Below are 27127 nucleotides of genomic sequence, written 5' to 3' on the forward strand. Positions count from 1 at the left end.
AAACCTCATGGTGAAAAAAACTTTCTGTATATTTTTATAAACATAAACCAAATAAAATAACGGGCTTTCTTCTGTTTTCCTAATACAATGTTCCATCTGCCCAAGGATAAACTCTGTGGCAATAGGGATTCTGTTTTGCCCATTTTTATATCAACTTTCAGAGTACTCCTAGCAGAGAGTTGGGCACACTGTGCCACACAACAAATATTCGCTAATCTCTTTTTTCTTGGGATAGGTTTGAATTGCCTATTTGCAGAGAACTGTATACTTCTTATCCAGGAACACAGAGTGAAGTGCTTGGGAAACAGCCATTATGGTAAAGTCGTACAGGAGCTGACCCATTGCTTTGACTCTGCTTGCAGAGTTCTGGCTGCTGCACCAACCTGTCTTCAGCACATCTGAATGGTACCTGGTAAGCAATTATGCTGTTCTCACACATGCATCAGTCTCTATCCATTCTGTAAACATTGAACTCCTATGAGGGACTCAGCAGCTAAATGTTCCAGGAGCTGGATACTCAGTAGAGAATAAAATTTAAGTCCCTACTTTCACGATGTTTATATTGTTTTTGTGTGTGTGTCATTGGGTGAGAGTAGGGAACAGTGGTCAATAAACAAATGTAAAGTATGTCATTTGGTGAAAAGTAAGATAAACCGGGCCCTGGGGGAGGAGGTTACAGGGCTAATGTTCCTGCTACTTTCCCTTGGGAATATCCAAATTCCATTTGTTCTTTTTTGCAGAGTTAGAAAATACTGTCCAGAGATTTTTATTATTTGAGCATGCATAAAGAGTGAATTAATATATCCAAGGGAAATGATTGAAGTGCTTGTAAATATGAGTTAAGATTAAAATTCAGGAAGCCTTCTATCCTCCATAAATCAAAATTGAGCAACTTGAAAGCTTTTGTCTAAAGATAAAGCCCAGTGCACATAAAATAGTACTTAGGATAATCTGTCTTTAATAACCTATGGGGATTATTTCAAAATAATATTTTAATATTGAAGATATACTCCTAAGTGAAATGAATAAGTCACACGTGTAAATACCGAATAGTTTCCCTGGTGTGAATAAACTGTAATAATACATAAGATCCTAATAAGATTACTGACATTTAGAAATGGGAAGAAAGGAGCTAAAGGTGTAGGGAAGGTGGGATGGGAAGGGGAAGGGTAATAAGGGAAAAGAAAAAAATGTGAGATAAAGAAAAGATGAAAATAAAGTGTTTGTAGATGGGGAGGGGAGGAGGGGGTGAAGGGAGGGCAGGGACAAGGGGAAAAAAATGAAAACCAAGACTTGTCATGTAGAGGTACAAGATCCCAACAATGAATGTGACTGCACTGTATCCCTAAAATGTACCAATAAACTCGATTAAAGCTGAAAAAAATTATTTTAAGTTATTATTTCTAAATTTCTATTAATATTTCTAATTTTCTTACTTCTAAATAGCAAATATGCAATTGAAAATATCTACTCATTTGAACAAATTGAGGTAGGCTGATATTCAAAATATACCAAAACTATCAATTGTATTTCAAAAATACTTTAACTAATATAAAATGAAATGCAAAGAACTTAGTACACATTCTTAGTATTAATAAAATTATATCTGTAGTATTTTAAAGTTTAAAAAACTTTTTAATATTTATTGTCATTTTATTCTTTAGAGATCTAATAAGGTAGTTAATGACATAGCTATTATTACTTTTTCCTCTATTTTAGAGAACTGTATAGCCCCTAAGTGACTTGTCTATGACCACAGTTCCTTGATGTTACTAGCCCTTCGGATAGTCTGCTCTTTTCCCTACACCACAGTGGCTATTTTGATAACAGATCTGATTTTGACTTAAAATAGATTATATATTTAAGAAAGAATTTATAGACCTCAAAAATGTATGTGGACATAGTATTCTGTTAACACTCTAGAGCTAAAGAAAAATGCTCTCCAACTAACTAAATGCAAGAGATCAGAAATCTTTTATTTGTATTTTTGGTCCTTTTGGAATGAATGGTAATAGTCAAACTGACTCAAATTCCTTTTTAGTGTATCCCGAAATTGTGGCCTGAAACTCTTACTGTCCATGTCCGCTCCCTGGCCTTCCTGTATCCAGGCTTTGGAGAGGGTTCTTACATTACCTAGAAAGCTGCCACTTGCTCTACTTTTCTATTTAAACCTGTGTACCTTCACATCCCCCAATCCTTTGCAGTCCCAACACACTATTTTTATTTCTATTGTGTTACTTGTCACTCTCAAGTTCATGTTGCATAATATATTCAGTTCAAGACTTGACTCTCACTGGACCAGAAAACTTGTGAGGGCAAAATTTGTGCCCTATTGTTTTTTGGGTCCCCAGTGCCTAGCACAGTATCCTGCAGGGAGAAGTTTCTGGATGTAATCTTGTTAATGAACATTGCATAAATGCTCAGTTATGCCCTAGGGAACCATGCAAATTTGAAGAACATATTTAATATTTTACAAAATAGCCTCACATTTATATTGTGTTTTACCTTTTAGTTGCTTTTCTAAACACCATCAATCAATAACTTATTTTTAATATCTTGTTAGCAAGTTTTGCATTCTCTGTTGTTATTTATCTAGCAAGTTATTAATGTATAAATGATATTTAGTGTGGGTATCATAACACCTGCCTCCTCACAAAATATCTCATTCTATCACTGGAAAAACCTCAGGGCTACGAAGAACCAATACTTTTCTTTATTTCTACTTTTCATGAAATTTATAAATGGCAATTTAAAGAGACAAAGCAATTTCTACAAGTACAGATTCAATTTTTCAGAGCTATGACTAGAAAGCAAGACCCTCTTCTGTGCTTGTATTGAGTGTTAATGAGATATCGATTTTATGGTATTCTCTTGCTCTGCAAATTCCCAATCTAGTTCAATGATTTATCGTAAACTTCCCTCAGAATGCTGACTGATAGGAACTCCCCCGTGGCGGTTCTGGTGCAGCGTCAACGTTATTGGCTCTGGGATCCACCTGAGGTGTTAGTGGAGCGCACTTGGAGTGGGTCATGAAAGTGTAGCCTTGGGGGTCTGCATGAGGTCGGAGAAGAAAGGGTGCTCTTCCCAGGCTGTGCTTCCCTGCCCCTGTGAACCAAAGCAGCTTTGCTGTTTCTGCCACAGTGTCTCTAGCGATGAGTCAGCTGTCTGGGGACTGAAACCCTGAGCAAGTTAAACCTGTGCTCCTTTGGATCGTGAGTGGTGGGTGTCACGTCTCAGAATGCTGACTACGAATCTCCCTACACAAATACGTCTAAGGCATACAGGTCCATACATTCTTATTGTACATTCAAATAACCATGCCCCTCATCTGCACAAAAGGAGACAGCTGTGAGACAGCAGCAGTCTCAGAACCTTCCAAATTGGAGTAAGTAAATCTTGCTGAAGAGGATGGATAAAAATATAAATATAATCTCATTCTATAATAAAATATGTCAATATCTGAATATAATGCATCAACATATATTGATATGTTTTATGTAAATAAAATGAAGATATATTATAAAATACAATAAATTACAAATTAAGGCTTATTGTTTGAGAGAATCCTGTTTGAGAATATGGAGAAAGGAATGGGAAGAAGTACCATGGTCAGTGGTCTGATCTAGAGTTCTTTCTTTTGGAAAATTTTTTCCCCCAGATTTATCATTTCAAAGCAAGGTTAACGAATGAACTAAGAAGTGAGTCAACATTCATCATTTTACCTAATTTCTTTAAACTTTTAGCTGTTTTACCTAACAGTTTTCTTCATACTTTTGAAAAGTAAATTTTGTTAGCAAATTGCCACAGTTCCTGCATTGAGAGATAATGAGACCTGTAAGAGATAATTTCTTGTCCACTTCCTTTTTCCTTTTGTTATCAGTCCATTGCACCTACTTAAGGTTCAAGTCTTGATATACAGTTGTTTATCCTTTCATATAATATTATAAATCAAGACCAATTTGAACTTAAAAAAAAGTTTTTTTTTTAGTTTGGCACCAGGAATTGAACTTGCATCTTTGCGCTTGTGAGGCAGGTGGCAACGCCACTGAGCTAAATCCCTGGCCCTTTAGAGAAATCTTGTGGCTAAATTTAAAAAGGGGAGTGGGGTGCTAGGAAAAGATGGAAGTTTGGAACTCACTGACCTGAGCCCAAAGAAAAGAAGGCAACAGCGCTGCTGTACAATTTGGTGCTTAATGTTATCGTCCATAAGCCCTCTCTGAGCAATTTAAAGGAATAAACAGTGCACGTTCAGTGCAGCCAGCTCCACAGCGACAGTACACCCTGTTTACCTTCATATTTAACACAAAGCATTCTTCTGAAGCTGCAAATGATTCCCTGCAATAACTGTCCATGACAGTAATTTGCTCCCACTTAAAACTGTATTGAATTGAGTGTTTCAGAGTTACTTAGGATGAATTTTGCACTTCGTGTCATTTAAGGTAGCGAGCTAGAGGCATAATTTTCAGTGAAGATGGCTTATTCATGACAGTGAGGCAGACAACTCAAAATATAATAACTATGTTTTTCAGAATGAACTGAGGATTTTGCAGTGGCAGAAAGAGAAGAGATCAGCAAGTGGGTCCCTGACTAGGGACCCTTGTCCGTATTCTATCTTGGTTGTACTAAAACCAGAGCACAGCCACGATTCAGGGAGGCAGACACTCTAAGCTGGGAGTGTGGGTGGGTGGAGATGGAGAAGCCAGGGGGAGCGGGCCAAGTGCTTGAGCATTTAAAGATGTGACTGCCACCAGGGATCTCAGTACTGGGGTAGTGTGAAGGCCAGTGCTAAAGGTTTGGAAATGCAGACTTTATATATTTGGTTTTCTTGCTCAGAAATTTTGACTTATTCATTCAAAAAGTTATAAAATTACCTGCAAAAATATAAACTACACTCACAGTTGTTAACATTGGTAAAAATTAACAGTTTCGAAAAGCACGAGACTCCTTATCTTTTGCTGTTGGAGATAAAATGTTTTCTCAAAAAGTACTTCAGGAATTCATTTCTCCACCAAACTAACTACTACCTTATGCAATGGAGAAAAGGTGCTTTCTTGTGTTAATACTGGGGTTCTTTCTTGAAGAAATACAAGATAAGATCTCGGTTTTAGGGATTTATGTATTCATAACTTGAACTCCTCTTGTTTATTTTAAGTGAGTAAGGCATTCAGCTTTACTTTCTTTTTTCTCATCTTGCACTATATTGAAGTGAAGTTGGAGGGCTCGGGAGGAGTACTCTAATGGCAGGTATATTGATATCTGAGATAATTTTACTTTGGTCTTTTCTCATCTAAGATTTCAAAGGACTTTAGAAGTGTTTGTATTAATAGTTGCAACAATCCTCTTAAAAAAGGTAAGTAAGGAAAAGTTTAAGCCTTCTTAAATGTAAGCTCCTTGAGGGCCCAACTTTTACTGTGTAAAAAACTCAAGGTCACTAAGCATAGTGTTATCTTCAAACACTCAGTACTCTATTTCAGGTAGCAAAAAGATGGTATTTTTAAAAAGGTAATATGTTTATTCTTCCTCTGTGTCCTCAAACAAAATAAAAAACACTCATTGTCGTGAATTCTTTATACTATTTAGTTCTGTATCATTAAGAAAATAAAAATCCAACAAATTAATGAAATTTACAAGGTTAATAACTAGTGCTTAATGAATCACTACACTGCTTAAGACACTGTACCTTCAAGGGTATTTGTATTTTGAAAGATAAAGCACTTTTTAATTTACTTAGAATATATGAACTAATTATGTAAATACTTAAACTAGATGTCATCTGTCACCCTGAGTGCTCAATTAACTATAATTGTTATGATAGAGGAAGTAATATACAAATGACTTACATAAATAAATTTCTAATTTTGAAGCTTTGTGCAATTTAACAGGTACGGTAGGGAAATATTTGATGGTCAAGAATGGTTTCTGTCAGCTGTACAGACCGTACCATACAACCTAGAAGGGATGGAAAGATGATTGATATTGCTTTAAGTGAAATCTAGTCTGTAGGCAGAGGTAGACAGTCTACTGCTGTCCTTCTCTTTGCAATTAAAAAATGAAATGACCTATATGTGACTTGGGACAGAGGAAAATTCAGTCCAAATTGATGATGTGCTCACGTCTTCTCTTGAAACTTATCCTGGGTAGAAATTGATTTAAGTTAATAGGTCAGATGGTAGCTACAATCAAATAATATTTTTAAGGGTATTAAGGTACCTATAGTAGTAGTATTAGACCATTTGCCTTAATTTCCTTATTTGTGGAATAAGTATAACACTAACACCAACATCATCTTATTTTCTGTTTTCATTTTGTCTATCATCTATCTATCCTTGTTTGACCAATATCCTGGAATATTAGAGTTTTTGAGTCATTTTCACAGAGAGAGGAAAGGCATATTCGATATCTGAAAGAGAATGAAGATGTTATATTTATCGTTTATGTGCTTCCACTAAAATGTTCATTTCCCAAGGGATGCATTATTATATAGCCACAATTGTAATTAAAATAAAAATATGTGAAAACTGCAACTAAGAGATTTTAAACAATTATACAAGAAAATAAGATTAGAAGGCTAGAAAAATGTGGTGCCTGTTTTTAAATTATGAGAAACATTTGATCTCTTGTAACATGATTATCCTGATTTATAAATAACCAATATCTTTCCCCACTTCTATTTATCTTGCTATCTGCTTTTGGGTCTTCTTACTAATATTCTAGGCTACCAAAATATGAGGTAGCTACAGCAATTGAAAGAAACAAAAATGAATTTCTCTTTGCTTGTAAATGTGGTTTAAGATTTGAACAGATAAATGTGAAATTTTATGAAAATAAACTTTAAGGATATTTTATTATCTTTGCTACTTTTCTGTTTCTATTGCTCTAAAAAGCATAAAGTTCATTGGGCGTATTTTGTGGCTTAAATAATATCTAAGCACCTAAATCTAAAATTTTAGATTTAGAAACTTTCTTATTATGAGTTGGAGTATTTCTCACTTTAAGATCAAATCCATCACTTATATTCTTGGTACTTCTTCCTACCTTATGAAATAAGGAAAAATAATACCAACTTCATTGTCTAACAGAATAACATATATTAACGGAGTCTGTAAAAGGTATTGCTATTTTGTCTCACAAGTACAAATGATTATTATATTATCATTATGGTGCGTTATTGTGCTGACTTTAGATTACAGTGGAAACTCAAGTTATGACTGGCCTGAAATACAAACAACTTGGGTTACAACCAGAATTTAAGTTTTAACTTACAACCAAAGTCTTGAGTTATTGCCTGAATGCTAGCTGCTTGTGCTTCCAGATGGTCTCAGATACAGATGTAACACTTAAAGAGTTCTGGAAGAAACATTACAACATCCTTTCCTGTGTGGGGATAATTAAGAAATCCTATGAGAATGTCTCGCTAAGGCCACCGAGATCTGCCTGGAGGAAAGTGTGTCCTAAAATTATACAGGAAAGAGACTTTGAAGACAATTGATCAACTTGAGTAACAACCAGCCCTTGGGAAGGAATTGAGTCTGTAAGTCAAGGGTCCACTGGAGGTCAAACATGTATTTCTCCCAGAAATAAGTAAGAGTATTTTGTTCTGTGTTGTAATACTCGATAGTCCATTTATCTCTTATTATCTCTGGTTATAAATTACAGTGTGCCCCCACATCTGAAATAAGCCATAATTCTGACACTTACTGTAGGCCGAGTAGGAGTAAAACTACCAGCAGCTAATACCTACAGAACAGCCACCAAGGTGCAGTGCTGCTCTAATTGCTTTAGATTTAATGTACACAGTCATTGCTTGATACAGATGCTATAGTTATCATTTCTATCTTGTAGCTGAGGAAACTGGAGCAAAGAAGGGTGAAGTCAAGCTCACAACACTGGAGTGAGGCCAACTAGAAATTTGTCTTCTGGAAGCCTACCTCAATGCCCATGCTTTAAACTACTGCATAACACTGCCTCTTGGCGAACTTTTACAAGTGATCCAACTTCTCTGAGCCCACATTTCTATATTGGCCAGGTGGTGATGGTAACACCTACCAACAGATGTGTGGTGAGTTCCCTACGAGCTGGTACCTGAAGCATCTTGAAGTACTGAAATCTATGTACTAAAAATGTACTATATTCTTGTTGTTTTTATTATCAACCTGGCACAGTTATGTGCTTCACTAAGAACCTGAGAAGTCCAAAGGATGCAGAAGTTTTTATAGCATTTCTATATGCTATTTAAATAAAGAAATGGATGGTATATGTCCTACACGCAAATAAAAAAAAATTGCAATGTGATTCTTCTTGTTTTTGCTCACAGTTCAGTTTCCTCAATACAAAGCACTCAATTCTATGCTACAATGATTATCCAGAAAGAATTCGAAAAGCTCAGAAACATGGCTCTGATTGACAGTTATTAAAAGCAAAACCTTTTTTTTATCATCAGCTATTCCACAAACTTGTTATAGCTCCTTATAAACCCTAAACCTTTCTAAAATGACACAAGAGAAAGACAATAAGGCAACAGAACACCAGAGATTCCATATAACATCAACACACTTAATAGATTTAAAATGAGAAGCTTTCTTACCTAGCATGCAAACACATTTGGCATTCTGATCAGGGTTCTCAAACAAGATTTCGCCACACCTCTGAAATAGAAAGATAGCCATAATTATTTTTAGATTTCATATCAGAATTCTCAATGTAACATATCCATGCAACCTGACACTTCAGTAATATTCCCTTTGATTACTGAGTCTAAAGACTTTAAACAGAGACTCTTGTGGTAAAAAAACTAAGAAGTGATTTTGGGATAAATTGTTTCTGTATGCATCACTCCCCTACCTAGAGCTGATTTTGTGTACTTAGTTACCTCTGTCCTTGCTGAGACAAAATACTCGACACCAAAAATTAAAGGAGGAAAGGGTTATTTAGCTCAGTTTGTAAGGGTACAGTCCATAATTGGCTGGCTCCAAGGCAGGGTGGCATCACAGAGGTGAAACAGTTCAGGTAGAAGATCACAAAGCAACAAGAGAGGACCACAGCTCTTTCTATCTCCTATATCTTATCCAGGCTACTTAGGGCGCACAGCACTCGCACCCTTAATTGGAGTGCCCTTGATCCTAGCATGGTACCATGAATCAACTCCAGGGTCACACAATGGAATTTGTGGGGTGGGCGGGGCAGCATCTAGACCCCAACCATAACAGTGCCTTCGTGAAGTCATGGCTTGAGATGCCCTTGGTTTCTAACAGTTTCTGTCTTGATGAGAGATATGCAGTCTGTGACACTCGACAACCTGAAGTTAATCACCCTCAGAGTTGGTCCTTGTTACCCACTCTATGCCCATACACAGACATGATGAAATGTAAAGCAATGTGACTAATATTTATTCCCCGAACTGTGTGTGTGTGAGAGTGGGTCAAATAAGGAAAAGAAAAAGTGGTACTTGGAGTGCTTTTTCTGACCCCCACAGACTCACGGAACTATCAGCTTTCATATCTATATTGTCGTTTTAATTTGCTTGTTGAAACTTTTGTGTAAAGCAAACTCTAGTTATATAGTTATTGACTGATAGGCCACCTTTGCATGCACCTAACACCAATCAGAGAATGCTACCTTCAGTTCTTCTGGCACCAGCTCAAGCAGGTTTTTGATAGAATGGCCTAGATCTGACATCAGAATGAGGTGATACGAGTTGGAAGTCATTAAACTCATGGCTGACGTGAGCCTTTTCACTGGCCTGTGCACTCCTTTTCCTCCTTTAAGAAGCGTGCACTCACTCCACAGTGCATTTCTTTTCTTCTTCTTTTTTTAACCTTTAAAGCCTTTTATGCCTTTCATATTTTTAACGAATGTAAAACCTCCACATCTTTTTGGTTGCCTTATCCAGTTCTTTGGACAGGACAACAAGAACCTGGAAGGGACCCCTGGACACCCCAGTACCCATTAACGGATGGGATTGTCTTCCCCAAACACTTGCTTCCACCACTCATTTCCTTCGATTTTAAGGTGACCGAAGATTTACTACCTTCACTTTTCTTTTTCTAACTCTTCACAATTTGGTTAGCCACATTCCCATTTATCTTTATTCTACCTACTCCTAATATAGTACAAGACAAAGTAATAAAAGGAAAACACCCCTGGAACTGAGGACGTATGTCTTCCACACCTTATTATGAACTTCCTCAGTACAAATAGGACCAGGATGAGAGGGGAAAGGTTGCTGCTGTTACCTCCGAATCAACCCAGCTCTTAGGCTGACCTACATTTTGCACAAGTGCGTGGACAACTGACCTGGGGAAATGAGAAAGAAGAAAGGTGCTTTGTTGAGTCAAGAGGATGGACTGGAGAGGAGAGGAGGTAGGTGCAGTGGAAGGCTGCAAGAGAGCACTGAGTTCTGGAGGTAAAAGGGCACTGAACTCTGGGTAGAGAGTCTGTTCCGTGAGCCTTTCCCCAGCTACTCTACAGACCTAGCGGGATATTCATCATGCCACTTGATCTTTGGGTGCTGCATTTCTTTGCAAGTAATACTGGGCTGTAGATACGTGCGGTCAGGTCAGGGAGCAAATGTGAGGATTAATGACCCATGAAGTCTGATTCTACTTTTGTTCCTGTTTTGTTTGTATTTTGGCAGAGGTTAAACCCTTTCAAATAGCTGGGATCCATTTTCTGCATCACTTGCTTTTTAAAGTGGTATTTTTATGACCTGAAAGAGTTAATGATTATTTTTAAATGGAAGGTCAGAAGTTTCTTAAATGTTTTCAACTTCGTGCAGAATAAAGTGCTACGAAGTTGTATCAAGCTGTATTCCAGGTCTCACAAGGAAGTAACTTGGGAATGCTCTCTTACCTGTTGTTAATGTCAAGGCCCACACATGAGCTATTATGGAAGAGCTTTCCTTCTTTCATTGCAGGGCCTTCCTGGGGGGATGGTGGGCAAAGCTTGCATAGCTTAACATGACTCTTACAGACAAGGGCAGCCTTGCATGTGTTTCTTAGCAGATAAGGGGCGGCAGCGGGGGTGGGGGGCAGAAGGTCTTTCTTTCCTGGCCACAGAAATTTCTAAAACTTCCACGAAGCTTGCATTCCTTAATAGTCATAGCTTGCCTGGGTTCACTGACCAGACAAGCTCATTACCAAGCAGCAAGGGGAGGTGCTGTGGTCCTGCTGGTGAGGACAAGGCATTCCTCTTTCTTGCCTTCATCTCTCTGGCACATCTGGGAAATGAGGGAGGGACCTTTAACCAGCTTTTTAAATTGCTTCTCTTGGTAAAGTTATCTGAGGATTTTAGCAGATTTAAAAGCAAGGTCCAGAGAGAATCTGATTGTTCGCAGGATTTGCAAGAAACCAGATTCTTTCCAGGGCCTTTTTTCATTGATGCCAATGTTTACCAGGCCGTCACTGCCAGGCTTCTGCTTGCTGTGCAACCCAGGGTGATGACCCAGTTTAGGAGATTAATTAGGCTAAGCAGCAGGGCCCAACTCTCAGAAAACTGCAGGCTCCGCCATTGGAAAGGTCCTGTTTTCTGCTGGGTTCTGGGTTGCTGCAAAACACCTCTCTTGGTGCTCTTGTCATGCTTGATGGAACTGCCCATTGCAGCGCCTCCCTGGTGACTCTGATTTTTTTACCTAGTTCTGTTCATTAATATTCTACCTACTTCTTAGATTCCGATCTCTCCTTAGGGAACTCCATCTTCACTTTGTCTTCTGTGCCTGAAATACTGAGTCCAAGTCACCCTGTTCCTGCCCATCTCCTAATGAGCACTGTGCTCATACAACAAGGAATAGCTACTGAAGTGTCTGTCCAAGGGGTTTGGAGCCCTGCTCACAACAGAGAAGTCCTCCTGGCACATGCTCTCCTTCTGTAGCACTTAGGGTGCTTGGCACATGATTCATATATGTAGGGTTAGGGTCCTTGGAGATTCTAAAGATTGAGTCCAAGCTCTTCATGCCTCATTCTTCGCAACACTGCTGCTATAAACATACCAGACCTCTGATAAGTATTTAAGGAGGAGCCAACAGTTTTTGAGCTCACATTACAGTTTAAGCATCGTTCTATGTGCTCTCCATCTACCATTTCACACTCACGTTCTTTAAACCGTTGAAAATCGAGACGCATACAGTACCACTCACGAGAGAATTACTTCCTCTAGTGCATGAGAGAATCAATGCCGACAGCTGACCTGAAGCTTAACAGTCACACAGGTTTCCACACTTTGGGCCTCAGTACTGCTGTGGCCAAGTAGACGGCCTCTGCTGACAGCCTTTGTTTCGCCTTTTCACTGCTTGCTGTTTGCAGGAGTCGTCACCTATAAGAGTTCAGGCTTTGGGTTGGATTGGCTTAATTCCAAATCCTATGGATTCTATCCCTTTCCTATTGTATTATCATAGGCAGTTTACTTAGCTGTGCAAAACCTTATCCATAAAACTGTGCAATATTATCAAAATTGTAGTGTCATTGGACACTTAGTTTTTAATTCATTACGAACAAGAATGTACTAGTTTGAAATATGGTACATCAAATTGTAATACAAAATAGGAATTTGGGACTATCAAAATTTTTATAGTATATATTTGTGACATATAATATTGGCAATAGTATTGTATACTCAAAAGAAGCTATTATGTCTAACAGCACTCCCAGCTTTCTTGAAAATGGTTTTCAAATAAGCTTTCATGTATTTTTAAATTCTATTTTTCTGAATATATTTGTTGTCACTAGCCCTCTCAGCAGGCTTCTAGCCACTAATCCTTTTAGAGAAAGTGTCTTGAAACATTTGGGAGGTATAAAACATCAGCAAACAAATAGAATCAGAGATAGAACTCCTCATTGCTTGGGAGTTGACTCACTGTCAGATGGGACAATAATAGTTCTTTGCAACTAGATAATGTTAAATGTTTTCAGAAAGTCATAGGTTGTGATTCTTTGATATTTCCTTCCCACGTGTACAGTTTGTTTTTTTAAAACAGAAGGGATTTTAATAAAGGGAATTAAATGCTTACAGCATAATGGAGGTTCAAGCAACAGGCAGGATCTCCATACATGATTCTAAGAGCAACTCTGCAAAATCATCTCACCAGGCCATGAGTTCACCAGGCAGGTGGTCCAAGGTTGGAAATTGGAGAACTAGGAAGGTTCACTGAATGGTTGGTTTCAAGAACATAGCATGTGACTGTGATCCAGAGATTAGAAAGTTATTGGCACAACTGTCTCTTGACATTCTCCAAATTAGAGACCAAACAGAGATGCTATTGTAGAAATGCAGCAAAAAACTGACATCTCTATGGCTATGTTTGAGAGTGCATTGAATCAAAACATAACAGACAGAACTCCTGACAGACTACTGGACTCATTTTGGGGGAAAAAAATCAACAAAGCAAAGTCTCCTAAGGTGAAAAAACATAACCATGGTTAGACTACTGTGAAGTTGCAGGACTTTGATGGAAAGTCAAATACATCTCATCTGTCTAGGAAGCAACAAAGATAACCAAAATAGACAAAGCTCCAGAAAAGGCTGCCTTCACTTCCCACTCTTGCCCCATCTCTAAGAACTCTGACTCTGCAAGTTGGCCCTGTATTATGTGAACTTCTCAAGTGAGGTTCTGAGTAAACAAGGCAAATGCCTGTATGATGTTGTATTAATTGGGATTGGATCTCTTCCATTGCTCACCACTGAATCCCCAAATGTCTAGAACAATGATGAATATATAATAGGCACTCCCAATGTTTATTAAATGAATGAATGATAAATTCATTACTGTAACTCTGTGGGATATACTGAAATTATGCAGATTAGCATGAGAAGTGATGGGTTTTCCCTTCAACATTTATGTTTACATGTCAGTCAGTGTTACCATAATTGTAGCAATTACGTGTGCAACTGCCACAGGGCAATAAAGGATGAAACTTGACTTTGAGAACACATTACAAAACTGGATCGCTTCCCATCTCACAATTTCCCTAAGCAGAGAACTCGGTGGTACTAACCAAAGCCTGATCTCTAGAAGACAGGGCCAGAGAGAAAATGGCTTGGGTCCATGGAGCATCAAAAGATAACTTCTGTTGAGAATGAACTTCCCAAGGTTGGCAGGGCCTGAAAGTGTAGAACCCTATTAGTGTCTGTCAAATTAGTGAATTAATAAATGGATATTCAAAAAGACCTTATTGAGTGCTGAATTTGCATAGGCCCTGTACCATGAGTGTGGATTCAAGATCAGGATAACTCCTGTTCTCAAGAGAAGTTCAGAGTCTAGTTCTGAGGTCAGAATAAAAATAAAAGGCTGTGGTCACTTTCAAAGGTGGGTGCCCACCCCTGCCTGACGCTATCAAAGAGGGTATCCGTAAAGCCTGTAAGATAGGAAAATGTTGGCTGGCAAAAGGCAGAGACCCTCCAGGCAGAAGAGCCTGTCGGTGCAAAACCCTGTTAGGGTCACACAAGCAGCCACCAAGAGCAGGAGCAAAAGTGTGGTGGGTCAAAGCAGTGGGCTTAATCAAACTGGTAGTCACAGGTGAAACTGGAGGAAAGCAGGGCCCAGTAATGATCTAAGAAAAGACTTCCAGGCTAGGGTAGAGAAGGCTGGTTTGCTTTTGAAGAGCAGTGATGCTTAAAGAATACTTTTATCATTGTAATAAATAACTACAATTTAATGGCAACAGCTGTCTCTTATCAACAGTATCAGCTGCAATCCTTGCAGCTACCTAAAGAGAGTACCAACTCCTCTAAAGAGAGTACCAAGCTTGAGGTGGTCCTTACTCCTTTTCCTGGAATTACTCCATACAATGGTGACCCAAAGAATTCCCCAGCCACCCAGAAGAAACCTCCTGGGAGGCTGAGTTCTGCTACTGCTGAAGCCATTAGCACCTGGTGTTGAGCACACCACAGTTCCCTGCTCTGGAGGTTGCATTTTCAGGGTGTCCTTCTTTACAGTGGCCTGCGTCCACATTTTTTATGCAGCTGTGTCTACCACGTGGGTGGCACAGTCAGGACTTAATCTTTAAACACTGTGGCAGCCCTCAACACTCTGGTGCCAGAGGACGGCAGATTTGTAACTGGGGCTGATTTCACCTCAGGCTCATGTTTTCTTTCCTAAGCTTTTCCAGTGAAAGAGAAGATTTCCATCCTATTGCAGGCTGTTAAAACGTCAGGCTAATAAGTTTTCAGCAGTCTGTCGGTACAGATCTCCAGCAACAACCTGGCACTGCCTTTGAATTTTGGCCTCATGGTCTAATCCAACTTCAGCCAGTCAAAATAAGAGACAAAATAAGAGACCAGCAAAAGAAAAGAAAAGAAAAAAAAAGATAATCATCTCAAGCCCAGCAGGAATTCTTAGCAAATCCATTGTTGCTAACCTTCAACAGCAACTCTGTGGGCTATATAACCTGGGGTGACCCTCCAGGAAGGCTATCCCTCATAAACCTCTAATTATCTATGGTTAGGAGTGACTTGAAAGATATTAATGCTATTGCTATTGGAAAATGAGCCTACCAGCTTTTAACAGCTTTGTTTTCTTCTTCAGTCAAAGAACAAAATGTTAGCTCAATGGCGTATGCTTTCTATTAGAGAAGTGCCAGCTGTAGCAATCTCCAGAGAGTCGTTCAACATTTTATTACATACCCCTGTTTTTAAATGTGTAAAACTACTTATTATGAACCCAAACTTGGAAAACCTGGTTTCAGTCCAAGAGCAATTTTTTATAAGTTATTAAAACAAATGTCTGAATGCAGCATTTTTTTTTTTTGGTCATTTTAGCCCAGGACAGTAGAGGGCACTAGAAAAGCTGAATTGCTAACATCTGGTTGAACTCCCTTAGGGAGATCCTGGGGTCAGATGGCATGCAGGTTCAGCCACTGTGTCAGTTTTCTCACATACACACACACACACACACACACACACACACACGCGCGCGCGCACATTGAAAACTGCATTCTCTATGTAAAATGGTTACTACAACTTCTGGGCAAGCACAATGTTAGCAAAATTTGTACCTGTGAAAATTCACAGATTATAACAGAGGTGGGGGCGAGTCTCTCTTGCCCATTTGCCCAGTTATAGGAACTGGGTGAGCACCTGGGGCCAGGCACTTTGGGAGGAATTCCGATAGGAGTTCTGAAAACTGCCCTCTACCAGATGCGAATGGTCTGGATAAATAGTGCAAAAATTGTGTGTGAATTTTGTAGTACAATTTCATCATTTATTTATAATCTCTGAGTTCCAAATGTTGACAGCTAGCTACAGCTAATTTTCAGAGAGAGAGAGAGAGAGAGAGAGAGAGAGAGAGAGAGAGAGACAGAGATAAAGAGTTACTTCTGTGAAAGGAAATGGCTAAAGCCATAACTATTTAAATTATACATAGTTAGTTGTTAAAGGTGAAGCCCATAGACTTGTAGTGTTAGAGAAAACAGTAAGCAATACAAAAGGAGAAAAGAGTGGTGCATATAAAGGAAAGAACTTAGCATTATTGAGGTTCAAATCCCAAACCTGTCTCTTACTAGTTCTGTGATTTTTGGAACATTTTACTTCTATTTTTGAGCCTCATTATAGAGCTGAGGGAGTAAGAATGCTCATTCATCTACCAAATGATATAATATACGGTATCATTATATTGGTGCTGGGTACTCCAAAACCTGTAATGTGGCCTGGTAGGTGTGTGGTTTTGTGGAAGGAAGGAAGTGGCAACAGGATATAGCTATTTGGTGATGGTATGTTCTTGATGCAAAGGACGGTTCTTCCCTGTAAGTCATAAGCCATTAAGACAGAAACAATTCCTTCTCTCAGTGAAGAGCACTGGTCCTGCAGAGCGTAACCTGTAAAGCCAAGGTCTATACAAGAGGTCCACGAGGAGGATGGAGATTAGAATATTTCCTAATACATCCTTATCCTTGGCGTTGAGGAAGGAGGGAAGAATTCAAATGGATTTGGGAAAAGGATTCCTCACAGGTGACCAGATAAATTGGTCACATCCTGCTGGGCATAGAAAAGTTTGTAAATAGTGTATTACTTGGTTAAAGGAGAAAGGAACTATTATTAAGTAAGTATTTAATAGAGATTGAAAAATGAGATAAGGTGGGAAGTTGTTTATTCTTGGTACCATACTCTGTGGATGCAAAAGTCTAAAGGTGATTGAGGAAGGAGTTAAATATGGCTATAAGGGCATAGGATTCAGATAATTGAGAGGACTGGGGAGTAGAAAGTCATGAGACTGGGGAAGGTGACAGGGAGCAGATCATGACAGGATCTGCAGGACTCCATTTAGTGATTGGACACAGGCCCAGATTCTGTGGCCATTCCTCTGAATGAAGTCACTGCAGGTCACAGACCATCTGTCTCAGGCAGTAGGGAGATCCTAAAAGTGTTCAGAAAGTTGTTGCAATGGGAGTATCATACAGTGACCATATTTGCTGACCCATAGTGTCCATCACCACTCTTGACATAACCTTAGGTGGTGAAAAGTTCTGCTCTGTGGGGCACTGTCTTGATATTGAGTTTAATGACATTATTTATGTTATTCTTCACACTTATAGTTGTATGCAATTATCCCCCAGCAAAGTTGGAGGATAATATTAGAAGGGTTCCTTACCCAGGATTATCTTGCATTGGGTGTTTACAGATTTCCTGAGATTTAGTATAATTCATATGGTCTTTATGAGGAGTAGATCATGGGTATGAGAACCTGACATCAAATTTCCAGGTCTTGCATGAATATAATGTGAAGACTATGATCTTCTAAATAATGCAGAGAGTGAAGGCTGAGAACACCCTGAAAAGGATGATACTTTGATCCCAGAAGATGGAGGTACTAGGATCCTGGGGAAAAGTCCTTCCTTAGTACTTCAAGTAGCATCTCCTCCTTAGAAACTTATGAGAGAGCATAATATATACTTAAAATCATTCCTTTACCCAGCTGTCACCTTCTGAGGGGGATTTGAGCAAGATCATGATCCACACTTCTGTGCTTTCCCCTGACATAACATAGAGCAATGCTTCAGTCTGTGTTGTTGCCACCACCCCTGGAACAATGACACAGGGAGCACTTGGAACAACTACTTTTTGGTCTTACCCTTGTGTTGCCAGCAAATACATACACATAATTGCTAAATTCCAGCCATCTGGTTGAAGTGTCCAAACTTTAGACATTGATTTTTATGATTTGAATTACAATTTTCAAGCTATTTTATAAGACTCTGCAGACAGAACAGTTAATAGATAATATCAGCTATAACTCCAAATCTTTGTCTAGACGTCACGATTCAGAGACTCATGGGATCTCCTCCAGCCTGCAACTGAACGAATATTTACCGAGGACAAATGAGTACTTATAATGGACTCCTTGCAGCTCAGTGCAGCGATGCTCCTGTACATAAACCAACAATTAAATGTAATCCTATATACTTACAGTTTTAAAAGAAATTCAAACCAGTCATTGGAATTAAATAACTCCAGTGCTAGAGAAAATGACTTCCAGAACATCAAGCCCAACATGCAAACACACAGCCTCTGAGCCACAAAGGAACAAACACTTTTCCACAGGGATAGGGGTCTATTGTATAACTATTTGTAAGGTCAAAGATTCAGATGTTCCCACTGACAATAAAAAGTATTACTGGTTAAATTGTACTGATCATTTTCACATGGAGAGCTCTAAGAGCTAGATATGGCCTCACAAGGGAGATTTCTATAAATTCTACCAGCAACACTGGCAACCCTAAGCTAGTGTTGGAAAATCCAATATCTCAGAGAAATAACTAACAGCTTTTACAAGGTGCAAGTGCAAGTGAAAATAGTATATATTTTGCTAATACTTACGTTCCGCTGCTTTGACAAAAGCAGTATTTGAGTCTCCCTCCCTTTATCAATGTAGAGACTTTTTCTCTAATTTACTGATGTTCCCTAGCACCTAGATCAATGAACATTCTATCATAAGTTCTCAAAAATATTTTTTGAAGGACTTAATAATTTTGGACAAAAAGACAACTAGTCCATTCATTATTGCCTGGTAGTCAAATTAAAAAATCTGTGAAGTGATGAAATTCTTAAAACAGAAGAATAACAAAGTTATATTTAAAATAAAGTAAGCTCAAATGGTAACTTTAATCCCATTATTAGACTAAGAAGTTGTCATCTGATGCACATAGAATCTACTATGAGTGCTTTAGATGTAGTCCTATTAAAAAGTAAATATTTCTCAAGTATTATAGCTTTGAAAGATAATTTTCCCTGGAAAACAAAACTGTAAATATATGTTTTTTTCAAGTATTATAAAGATCAGAGCAGAAATTAATGTAACAGCAAACAAGAGAATGATACAAAAAAATCAATGAAGCAAAGAGTTGGGTCTTTTTTCTTTGGACCGGGGATTGAACTCAGGTCCTTGCATTTGCAAGGCAAGCCACTGAACCACTGAGCTAAATCCCCAGCCCAGAGTTGGTTCTTTGAAAGAATAAACAAAATTGACAAACCCTTAGCCATCCTTATCAAAAAAAGGAAAGAAAAGACCCAAATCCATGCAATTAAGAATGAAAAGGGTGAAATTAGAACAGACCAAGCAGAAATCCAGGGGGTCATCAATACCTACTTCAAGAACCTATATGCCAATAAGATGGAAAACACAGAATAAATAAATGGACAGATTTCTAGATATATATGAATTACCAAAGTTGAACAATGATGACCTAAAAATTCTAAATGACCCAATATCAACCAATGAAATTGAAATGATAATTAAAAACTTACCAACTAAGAAAAGTCCGGCTTCACTGCTGAATTCTACAAGACATTTAGAGAGGAACTACTGCCACTCCTGTTTAAACTCTTCAATGAAATTGAAAGGGAAGCAATATTCCTAAATTCATTCCTGGAAGCAAGCATCACCTTGATCCCCAAAGCAGAGAAAAACCAATCAGGAAAAGAGAATTACAGGCCAATCTCACTAATGAACATAGCAGCAAAAACCCTTAATAAGATCCTGGCAAATAGAATGCAAAAGATCATCAAGAAGATCATACACTCTGACCAACAGGGATTCTTCCCAAGAATGCAGGGATGGTTCAACATACACAAATCAATAAATGTAATACACTATATTAATAGAGCCAAGAATAAAAACCATATGATCATCTCAATAGATGCTGAAAAAGTATTCAACAAAATCCAACATGCATTCATAATTAAAAACCCTACAAAAATTGGAATAGACAGTCTCTACCTCAATCTGATAAAAGCCATCTATGATAAAACAACAGCCAATATTATACTAAATGGTCAAAAGCTGAAATCCTTCACACTAAAATCAGGAATAAGACAAGGATGTCCACTATCACCACTCTTGTTCAATATAGCTCTGGAAACATTAGCCACAGCAATTAGACAAGAGAAAGAAATAAAAGAAATAAAGAAAGGAAATGAAGAAGTTAAATTATCACTATTTGCAGATGACATGATACTCTATGTAGAAGACCCGAAAAACTCCACCAAAAGTCTTCTACACTTAATAACAAAATTTAGGAGAGTAGCTGGGTACAAGGTCAACACACAAAAAACAATAGCTTTCCTGTACACAAACAAGAGAATCACTGAAGGAGAAACTGGAGAAACAACTCCCTTCACAATAACATTTAAAAAATTGAAATGTCTAGAAATTCATCTAAGGAAAGTAATAAAGACCTCTACTCTAAAAGCTACAGCACTCTGAAAAAAAGAGATCAAAGAGGATATAAGAAAATGGAAGCACATCCCTTTCTTCTGGGTAGGAAGAGCCAATATAGTGAAAATAGCCATACTTTCAAAACTGCTATATAGATTCACTGCAATCCCAATTGAAATTCCAACAGCATGCTTCTCAGACCTTGAGAAAACAATCCAAAAGTTCATTTGGAACAATAAGATATTAAGCAATAATAGCAACAGCCATTCTAGGCAACAAAGACATGGTAGGGGGATATCACAATCCCCAACTTGAAACTATACTACAAAACTACTATGATAGAACAGCATGGTACTGCCAAACAAACAGGCCTGAGGACCAGTGGAACAGATTAGAAGATACAGAAACAACCCCAGACACATTCTGACACCTCATCTTTGACAAAGGAGCCAAACACCCTCACTGGAGGAAAGATAGTCTCTTTAATAAATGGTGCTGGAAAAATTAGGTTTCAATTTGCCAAAGATTAAAACTAGACCTATATCTTTCACCATTTACTAAACTAAAATCTAAATGGATTTAAGATCTAAATATTAAAACAGAAACACTAAACTTGTTGGAAGATAAGTTAGGTAGAACTGTCGAAGACATTGGCATAGGAAAAGATTTTATGAACAAATCCTCAGTAGCATGGCAACTAGTGCAAAAAATTAACAACTGGAATCTCATCTTATTAAAAAGCTTCTGCACTGTAAGAGAAACCACCAAGAGAGCTAAAAGACAATCTACAATGTGGGAAAAATTTTACTAGCTGTTCCTCAGACAAAGCACTACTATCTAGAATATATAAAGAACTTAAAAAAAATCAGACCCCATAAATTTAATAAAGACCCCATAAAGACTCAATACAAAAATGAGCATCTGAAATGAATAGACGTTTCTCAGACAAAGAAGGAGAAACAGCAAAGAAACATATGAAAACATATTCAACATCAATGGTCATTCAAGAGATGCAAATGAAAACAACACTGAGATTGCACCTCACCCCAGAAAGAATGGCTGCTATCAAGAAATCAACCAATAACAAATGCTGGCGGGGCTGTGGGGCAAGAAGAATACTTCTCCACTATTGGTGGGAGTGTAGACTGATGCAACCACTATGGAAATCAGCACAGAGATACCTCAAAAATTGGGATTAGAGGTCTCATTTGACCCAGCTATTTCTCTGCTGGGTGTCTCCCCAAAAGAATTGAAAGATTCATACCACAGTAATATATATGCACCCATGTTTACAAAAGCCCAGTTAGTAATAATTAAAACTTGGCAACAGCCCAATTGCCCATCAACTGGTGACTGGTTGAAGATGTGTTTTGGTTTTTCTTTCTCTTTTATTTTTATAAAATGGAGTGGTACTCAGCCATAGAAAATGAGAAGCTAGAGAGATTTATAGCTAAAGGGATGCACATTGAGGCTATACTCTTAGGTAAAATACATAGGACACACATGTGTAAATACTGAATAGTTTCTCTGGTGTCAGAGAGTGTAAGTGTAAATAAGGATCAAAATACAGAATAGATAATGTAAAATAGAAACATAAGGCTCAAAGGGAAGAGGAAGTGGAAGGGGTAGGGAAAGGGAAAGGAATAAATATGAGAAAAGGAAAAAATAGAAACAAAGTCTTTTTAAATAGGGAAAAAAATAGAAACAAAGTGTTTTTAAGTAGGGAGGGGTGGAGCGGTTGAAGGGAAGGCAGGGGAATGGGGAAAAAAAAATAAGAACCAAGATATATCACATAAAGGTACAAATTCCCAATGATGAATGTCATCATGTTATATATCTAAAATGTACCAATAAACAATGAATTTTTAAAAAATGTGTTAAATGGTCCGCATGCAAATCAGGAAAATGAAAGTAATATCTATATTCTGCCTCATTAGCATATCCTTAAAGTTTTAATTTTAGAGTGTTTCAAGTGTCTGGGAAGAAAATTTCTGTAAGTCACTTGAGGATGACATGGAGTGGCAGGTGTTGTGTTCGTGGTGCTTTTCATTCTCATTTTGGCCACTTCATTGCTCCCAGACCTTTTGCACATCTCTTCACAAGTAGAGATGATATTGATTTAAGATTTAATTCGTATTATAATTCATGCTTTCATAGGAACACTTAGTGATGTAATAAAAATGTAAATACCTAAGGAAAGTGAGCATCAATAGAGATAGCAAAAAGAGTTCTGTGTATGTGTGTGTGTGTGTGTGTGTGTGTGTGTGTGTGTGTGTGTGTGTGTGAATTCATAACAAATTCCAAACCATTGAGCTGTATTTAAACTTAGACTGGCCAGGGGTGATTTTGGTGCTTTGAGGTCATAAAAGTTATAAAATTTAGAAGGAAGATTCTTTAAGGAAAAGAATACAAGTGAATAAATAGAAAATTAGGAAGAGAGTCTTGAGAAGTATCAATGAAACTGAAAAACACTCAAGATCATAATTCATCCGTTTCCCAGTGAGTCTGCCTATGAAACTGACACTGAAATGTGACAGATATTCATCAACTAACAATACGTATTAATTAACTGATGTTGGTGAAACTAGAAGATTTTTGCAAATGGAATCATTTTAACCTAATGATTTAAAACTATTCCCTCTATGCATTATTAGCAAAAGAAGAACCTGAACACAACACTAGAAAATTGTTTTAGAAATAAAGCAATGCACATGCATGCTATCAATTTCCTAAATTATCATACATTTCAAAGGCCTAGCACATTTAAGCATAGGAACTAAATCTAATCCCTGAATAGTGGTATCTATAGATTTTTCAAAAAATATTTTTCAAAAAGTTTATTATAGTAAAAGTTATATTGCCTCCAATTCCTCTCAAAACACTCATTTTCCTACATACTTATCCTGAAATTCTGGAGCTCCTATTTCATGAGTGTCTTTATGAGGTGTGATTAAAATTATGGTGAATGCTTCTCTGAGTGACACCCAACAGAAAGCCAGGCTCATAAAACCATTACTGGCTGTCCTCGTCCACCTTATTCACCAGATCTGGCACTGTGCAACTTCTGGCTCTTCCTTGAAGTCAAAATTCACATAGAAAGTAAAATTTTGAATCCATTCAGGACACTGAGGCAGCCACAAGAGTAAAATGAAGATCCAAATGAGGTCTTCCAGAATTGCTTCAGAAAGTGGCAAAAATGATGGGATGAATGTGTTTCAAAAAAATTTAAACATTCACAATGTGGTAGCACTTGCCTGAGGCAGGAGAATTTCTGCAAATTCAAAGCCAGCCTAGGCTACATAGTGAATTCAAGGCCAGGCTTAACTACATAGAAAGACCCTGACTCAAAAAATAAAATAAACATTCACTGGATATTTTATTACTCCTTGTATATATGTTCACATATTTATCTATATATTTCCATATGCACAGACACAATGTGAATCACATAAGTGCTTTAAAATGCACAGTAAGCTAGCAATTAAAAGCCTAGGCTTTTGTCTGGGGTCTAATAACAGTTAGTTGAATCCTAGCACTGCCATCTGCTAGCACTATGGCTTTTTTTCCCTCTGTGCCTATGTTTTCTCACCTAAAAATAAGACAATACATAGCTGTTAGATTAAATGAGGTAACACACTAAGTTCTCAGCACAATGACAGGAAGCTATCACACCCTTAAACTCTACCTTTATTGGGTCAATAAACAAAGAAAAACCTTCCTTTCACTTTGGTCATTGTAGCACCTTGCCTTCCAACCAGTTATCCTTTGTTTTTTCCTTTCCTTTCCCTACAAGTTTGTGTCTCAAAATCTTTAAGAAACGTGAAGTAGAAACAACCACACAGCTTGGTCTTTGGAGTCCAGCAGCTCATGTGTGGCAGTGGCCAACCCGGTGACATTAGAAACTTTCTGAACTTGCTTCCTCATACCTGATATGTGATAAAACCTGTCTACCTCACAGGGTTGTCCTAAGGTTTACTTATTATCAGGAAAGTTCCTGACTCAAAACTATGATTGTATGCATCATACATAGATCTATGCAGTTATCTGTGTTTTATGAAAACTTCAAGTCCAACTCTACATGTTAAAATTATCCATATTATACAAGCCCCCACTGAAGCCCCCATTTATAAAGTTTTCTGGCTTTTCTATTTTAAGCCTCAACTGACTTTCTTTCCTGCAGTTCCTATAAATCTTTTGGTAACTTTCTACTTCATTCTTTTTTGTTTATTAGACTGTTAGGTCCTTAAGACATGAAGCCAGGTCTAATTTCTTTACATATTACATTGTGCTCCTATAATAAGCATATAGTGGATGTATCTGTATCATAATGAAAAATATTTAACAGCCATATTTTTTTTTCAGCTTTAATTGAGTTTATTGGTACATTTTAGGGACACAGTGCAGTTACATTCATTGTTGGGATCTTGTACCTCTACATGACGTCTTGATTCTCATTTTTTCCCCTTACCTCTGCCCTCCCTTTACCCCCTCCTCCCCTCCCCATCTACAAACACTTTATTTTCATCTTTTCATTCTCTCACATTTTTTTCTTTTCCCTTTTTGTTCTTCCCCTACGTATCACACCTTCCCTACCCCTTTAGCTCCTTTCCTCCCATTTCTAAATGTCAGTAATCTTATTAGAATCTTATGCATTGTTGCAGAATATTCACACCAGGGAAACTATTTGGTATTTACACATGTGGGACTTATTTATTTCACTTAGGAGTATATCTTCAATATGTATCCATTTTCCTATGAATGAATCTATTTTCTCAACAGCCATATGTTTTTAAAATAGAATTACCAGCCAAGACATATAATGTAGGTACAAATTCCCAACAGTGAATTATATTGTATGCCTAAAATGTACCAATAAACTTAATGAATTAAAAAAAAATCTTATTACCACCCTGCCTTACTCTAGAAATTCTGAGATTAATGTAGGTTTTTCTTCGTGATGTACATTTCTTTCTCTGTGCACAGATCACCACCCCTATACATACATACCTACATATACGTATATTGCAAAGTTGATTAAGATTTTTCCCTTGTTTCACTTGTCTTAATATATCTTGTTATTTTTCCAGGAAAAATTATAATCACTGTTATTTATCTATTATACATGAAAATATGAAATTTAAAATCAGAACCCTATTAAGTTTCTCTCTTGGCTGGTCACCATTCGTGCCTTCACTTTGACTAATGCCAACATTCTTTCAAAGCCCTCTGTTAATGCAACATTTCTTCATCTAAATCCCAAGAGCAATTCTTTTACTTTTTTTCTTCTTTCAGATTAAATGAGCTTGACATTGGATGACATTCTCAATGTCATTTATGCAAACAGGCCATTAATACTGCCTGTGCTGTTATCTGCATGAGATGATCAAAGGATTTTAAATAGAAGTGGGGCATTTAGTTAAAATTCATGAATAAAGAAGCAAAATTGTGGAATTTATTAAAAATAAAATTCTAAAATCAAGATCTGACCGAGTGCCTTTAGGATGAGTGCCCATTTAGCATGCGTTCTTTACTTGAAACAATCAGTTTTATTTTATTTAAAAATATTAGACTTGTATGTTGCTTTTACTTACTAAAAAAGAAAGTGAATTATCTTTTCTGACCTTTAGCATGCCAAGCCTTTAATGGAAGGCACTCTTTAAGGAAGATGAAATATCAGCCTAATCACAGCTGATGTTTCAAATATGTGGTTAGGTGTGTTGGCAGAATGTTTCTTCATAAGGAAATTATTTTGATGATAAGAATAACAGTGTCAAAGGGCTCTGGCAAATGATACTCTTAAAAATGAAATATTATGCAAACTTTTAATTACATATATAACTTCCAGAAGCCATAGAAATGTCTTATGGTGAATAATAAAGTTAGTGTGTATTTATAGGCATGGTCATGCATATATCCCTAACATATCTGGAGATGAATAGCTTGAAAATAATTTCTATAACACTTTTATGCTTTGTTTTTCTAATTCAGTTGCACAGACAAAAGCCTGACAGTTTCACTTGATTGCTTTTCTCTTGCTACCTCTAACTTCTAACTCTCTTCAGCTTCAAAACAATTCCATGCATTTTCAAGTTCCTTTGCGTTTATATTTCAAGACCATTTAGTTCTCCCTGTCTCCCTGCTGGCACCTTAGTTCCTGCAGTACACTCAGCCTGTGCTGCAGATTTGGATCCTGCCTTCCTACTACTACTTCACTCCATCCTAATCATCATGTGCCAGATGATTAGAAATAGAGGCTACTCTTTCCCTTCGCAGGACCCAGAATTCTTAGCTCTGGTCCCTCGGCTCTAGTTCTCACTCCCCATTCACACAGAGCTTTGGGTTTACTGAGCTATTTTCCAATGCCTACTCTTCCGCCTCACCTCTAAGCCCTTTCACTATTACTGAGGAGTTTCTTATTACTGTGCTTCAGGTTACAGCTGTGACAACACCTGGTCTTCCTGGAGGGCTTCTTGAACCTCCAAGTTTCTG

The 27127-nt window shown here is 37.6% G+C and overlaps 1 protein-coding gene across 5 annotated transcripts in view; it reads right to left on the minus strand.

Annotated features, from left to right (window-relative positions):
* Pde7b (phosphodiesterase 7B) overlaps nt 1-27127 on the minus strand; it is a 307395-nt gene that overhangs the window by 207412 nt on the left and 72856 nt on the right. For 3 of the 5 annotated variants that reach the window (XM_010626564.3, XM_010626562.2, XM_010626565.3), the window contains exon 2: nt 8585-8645. In XM_010626564.3, coding sequence (XP_010624866.1) covers nt 8585-8591 — 7 coding nt within the window. In that variant the 5' untranslated portion in view covers nt 8592-8645. Of the gene's footprint in view, nt 1-8584; nt 8667-12180; nt 12272-27127 lie in introns of those variants that run through there. The other 2 variants (XM_010626567.2, XM_010626563.1) reach the window with 2 other exon arrangements.

This window comes from Fukomys damarensis, unplaced genomic scaffold (assembly GCF_012274545.1).
Source record: "Fukomys damarensis isolate Sample0158 unplaced genomic scaffold, DMR_v1.0_HiC HiC_scaffold_14, whole genome shotgun sequence".
Classification (NCBI taxonomy): domain Eukaryota; kingdom Metazoa; phylum Chordata; class Mammalia; order Rodentia; family Bathyergidae; genus Fukomys; species Fukomys damarensis.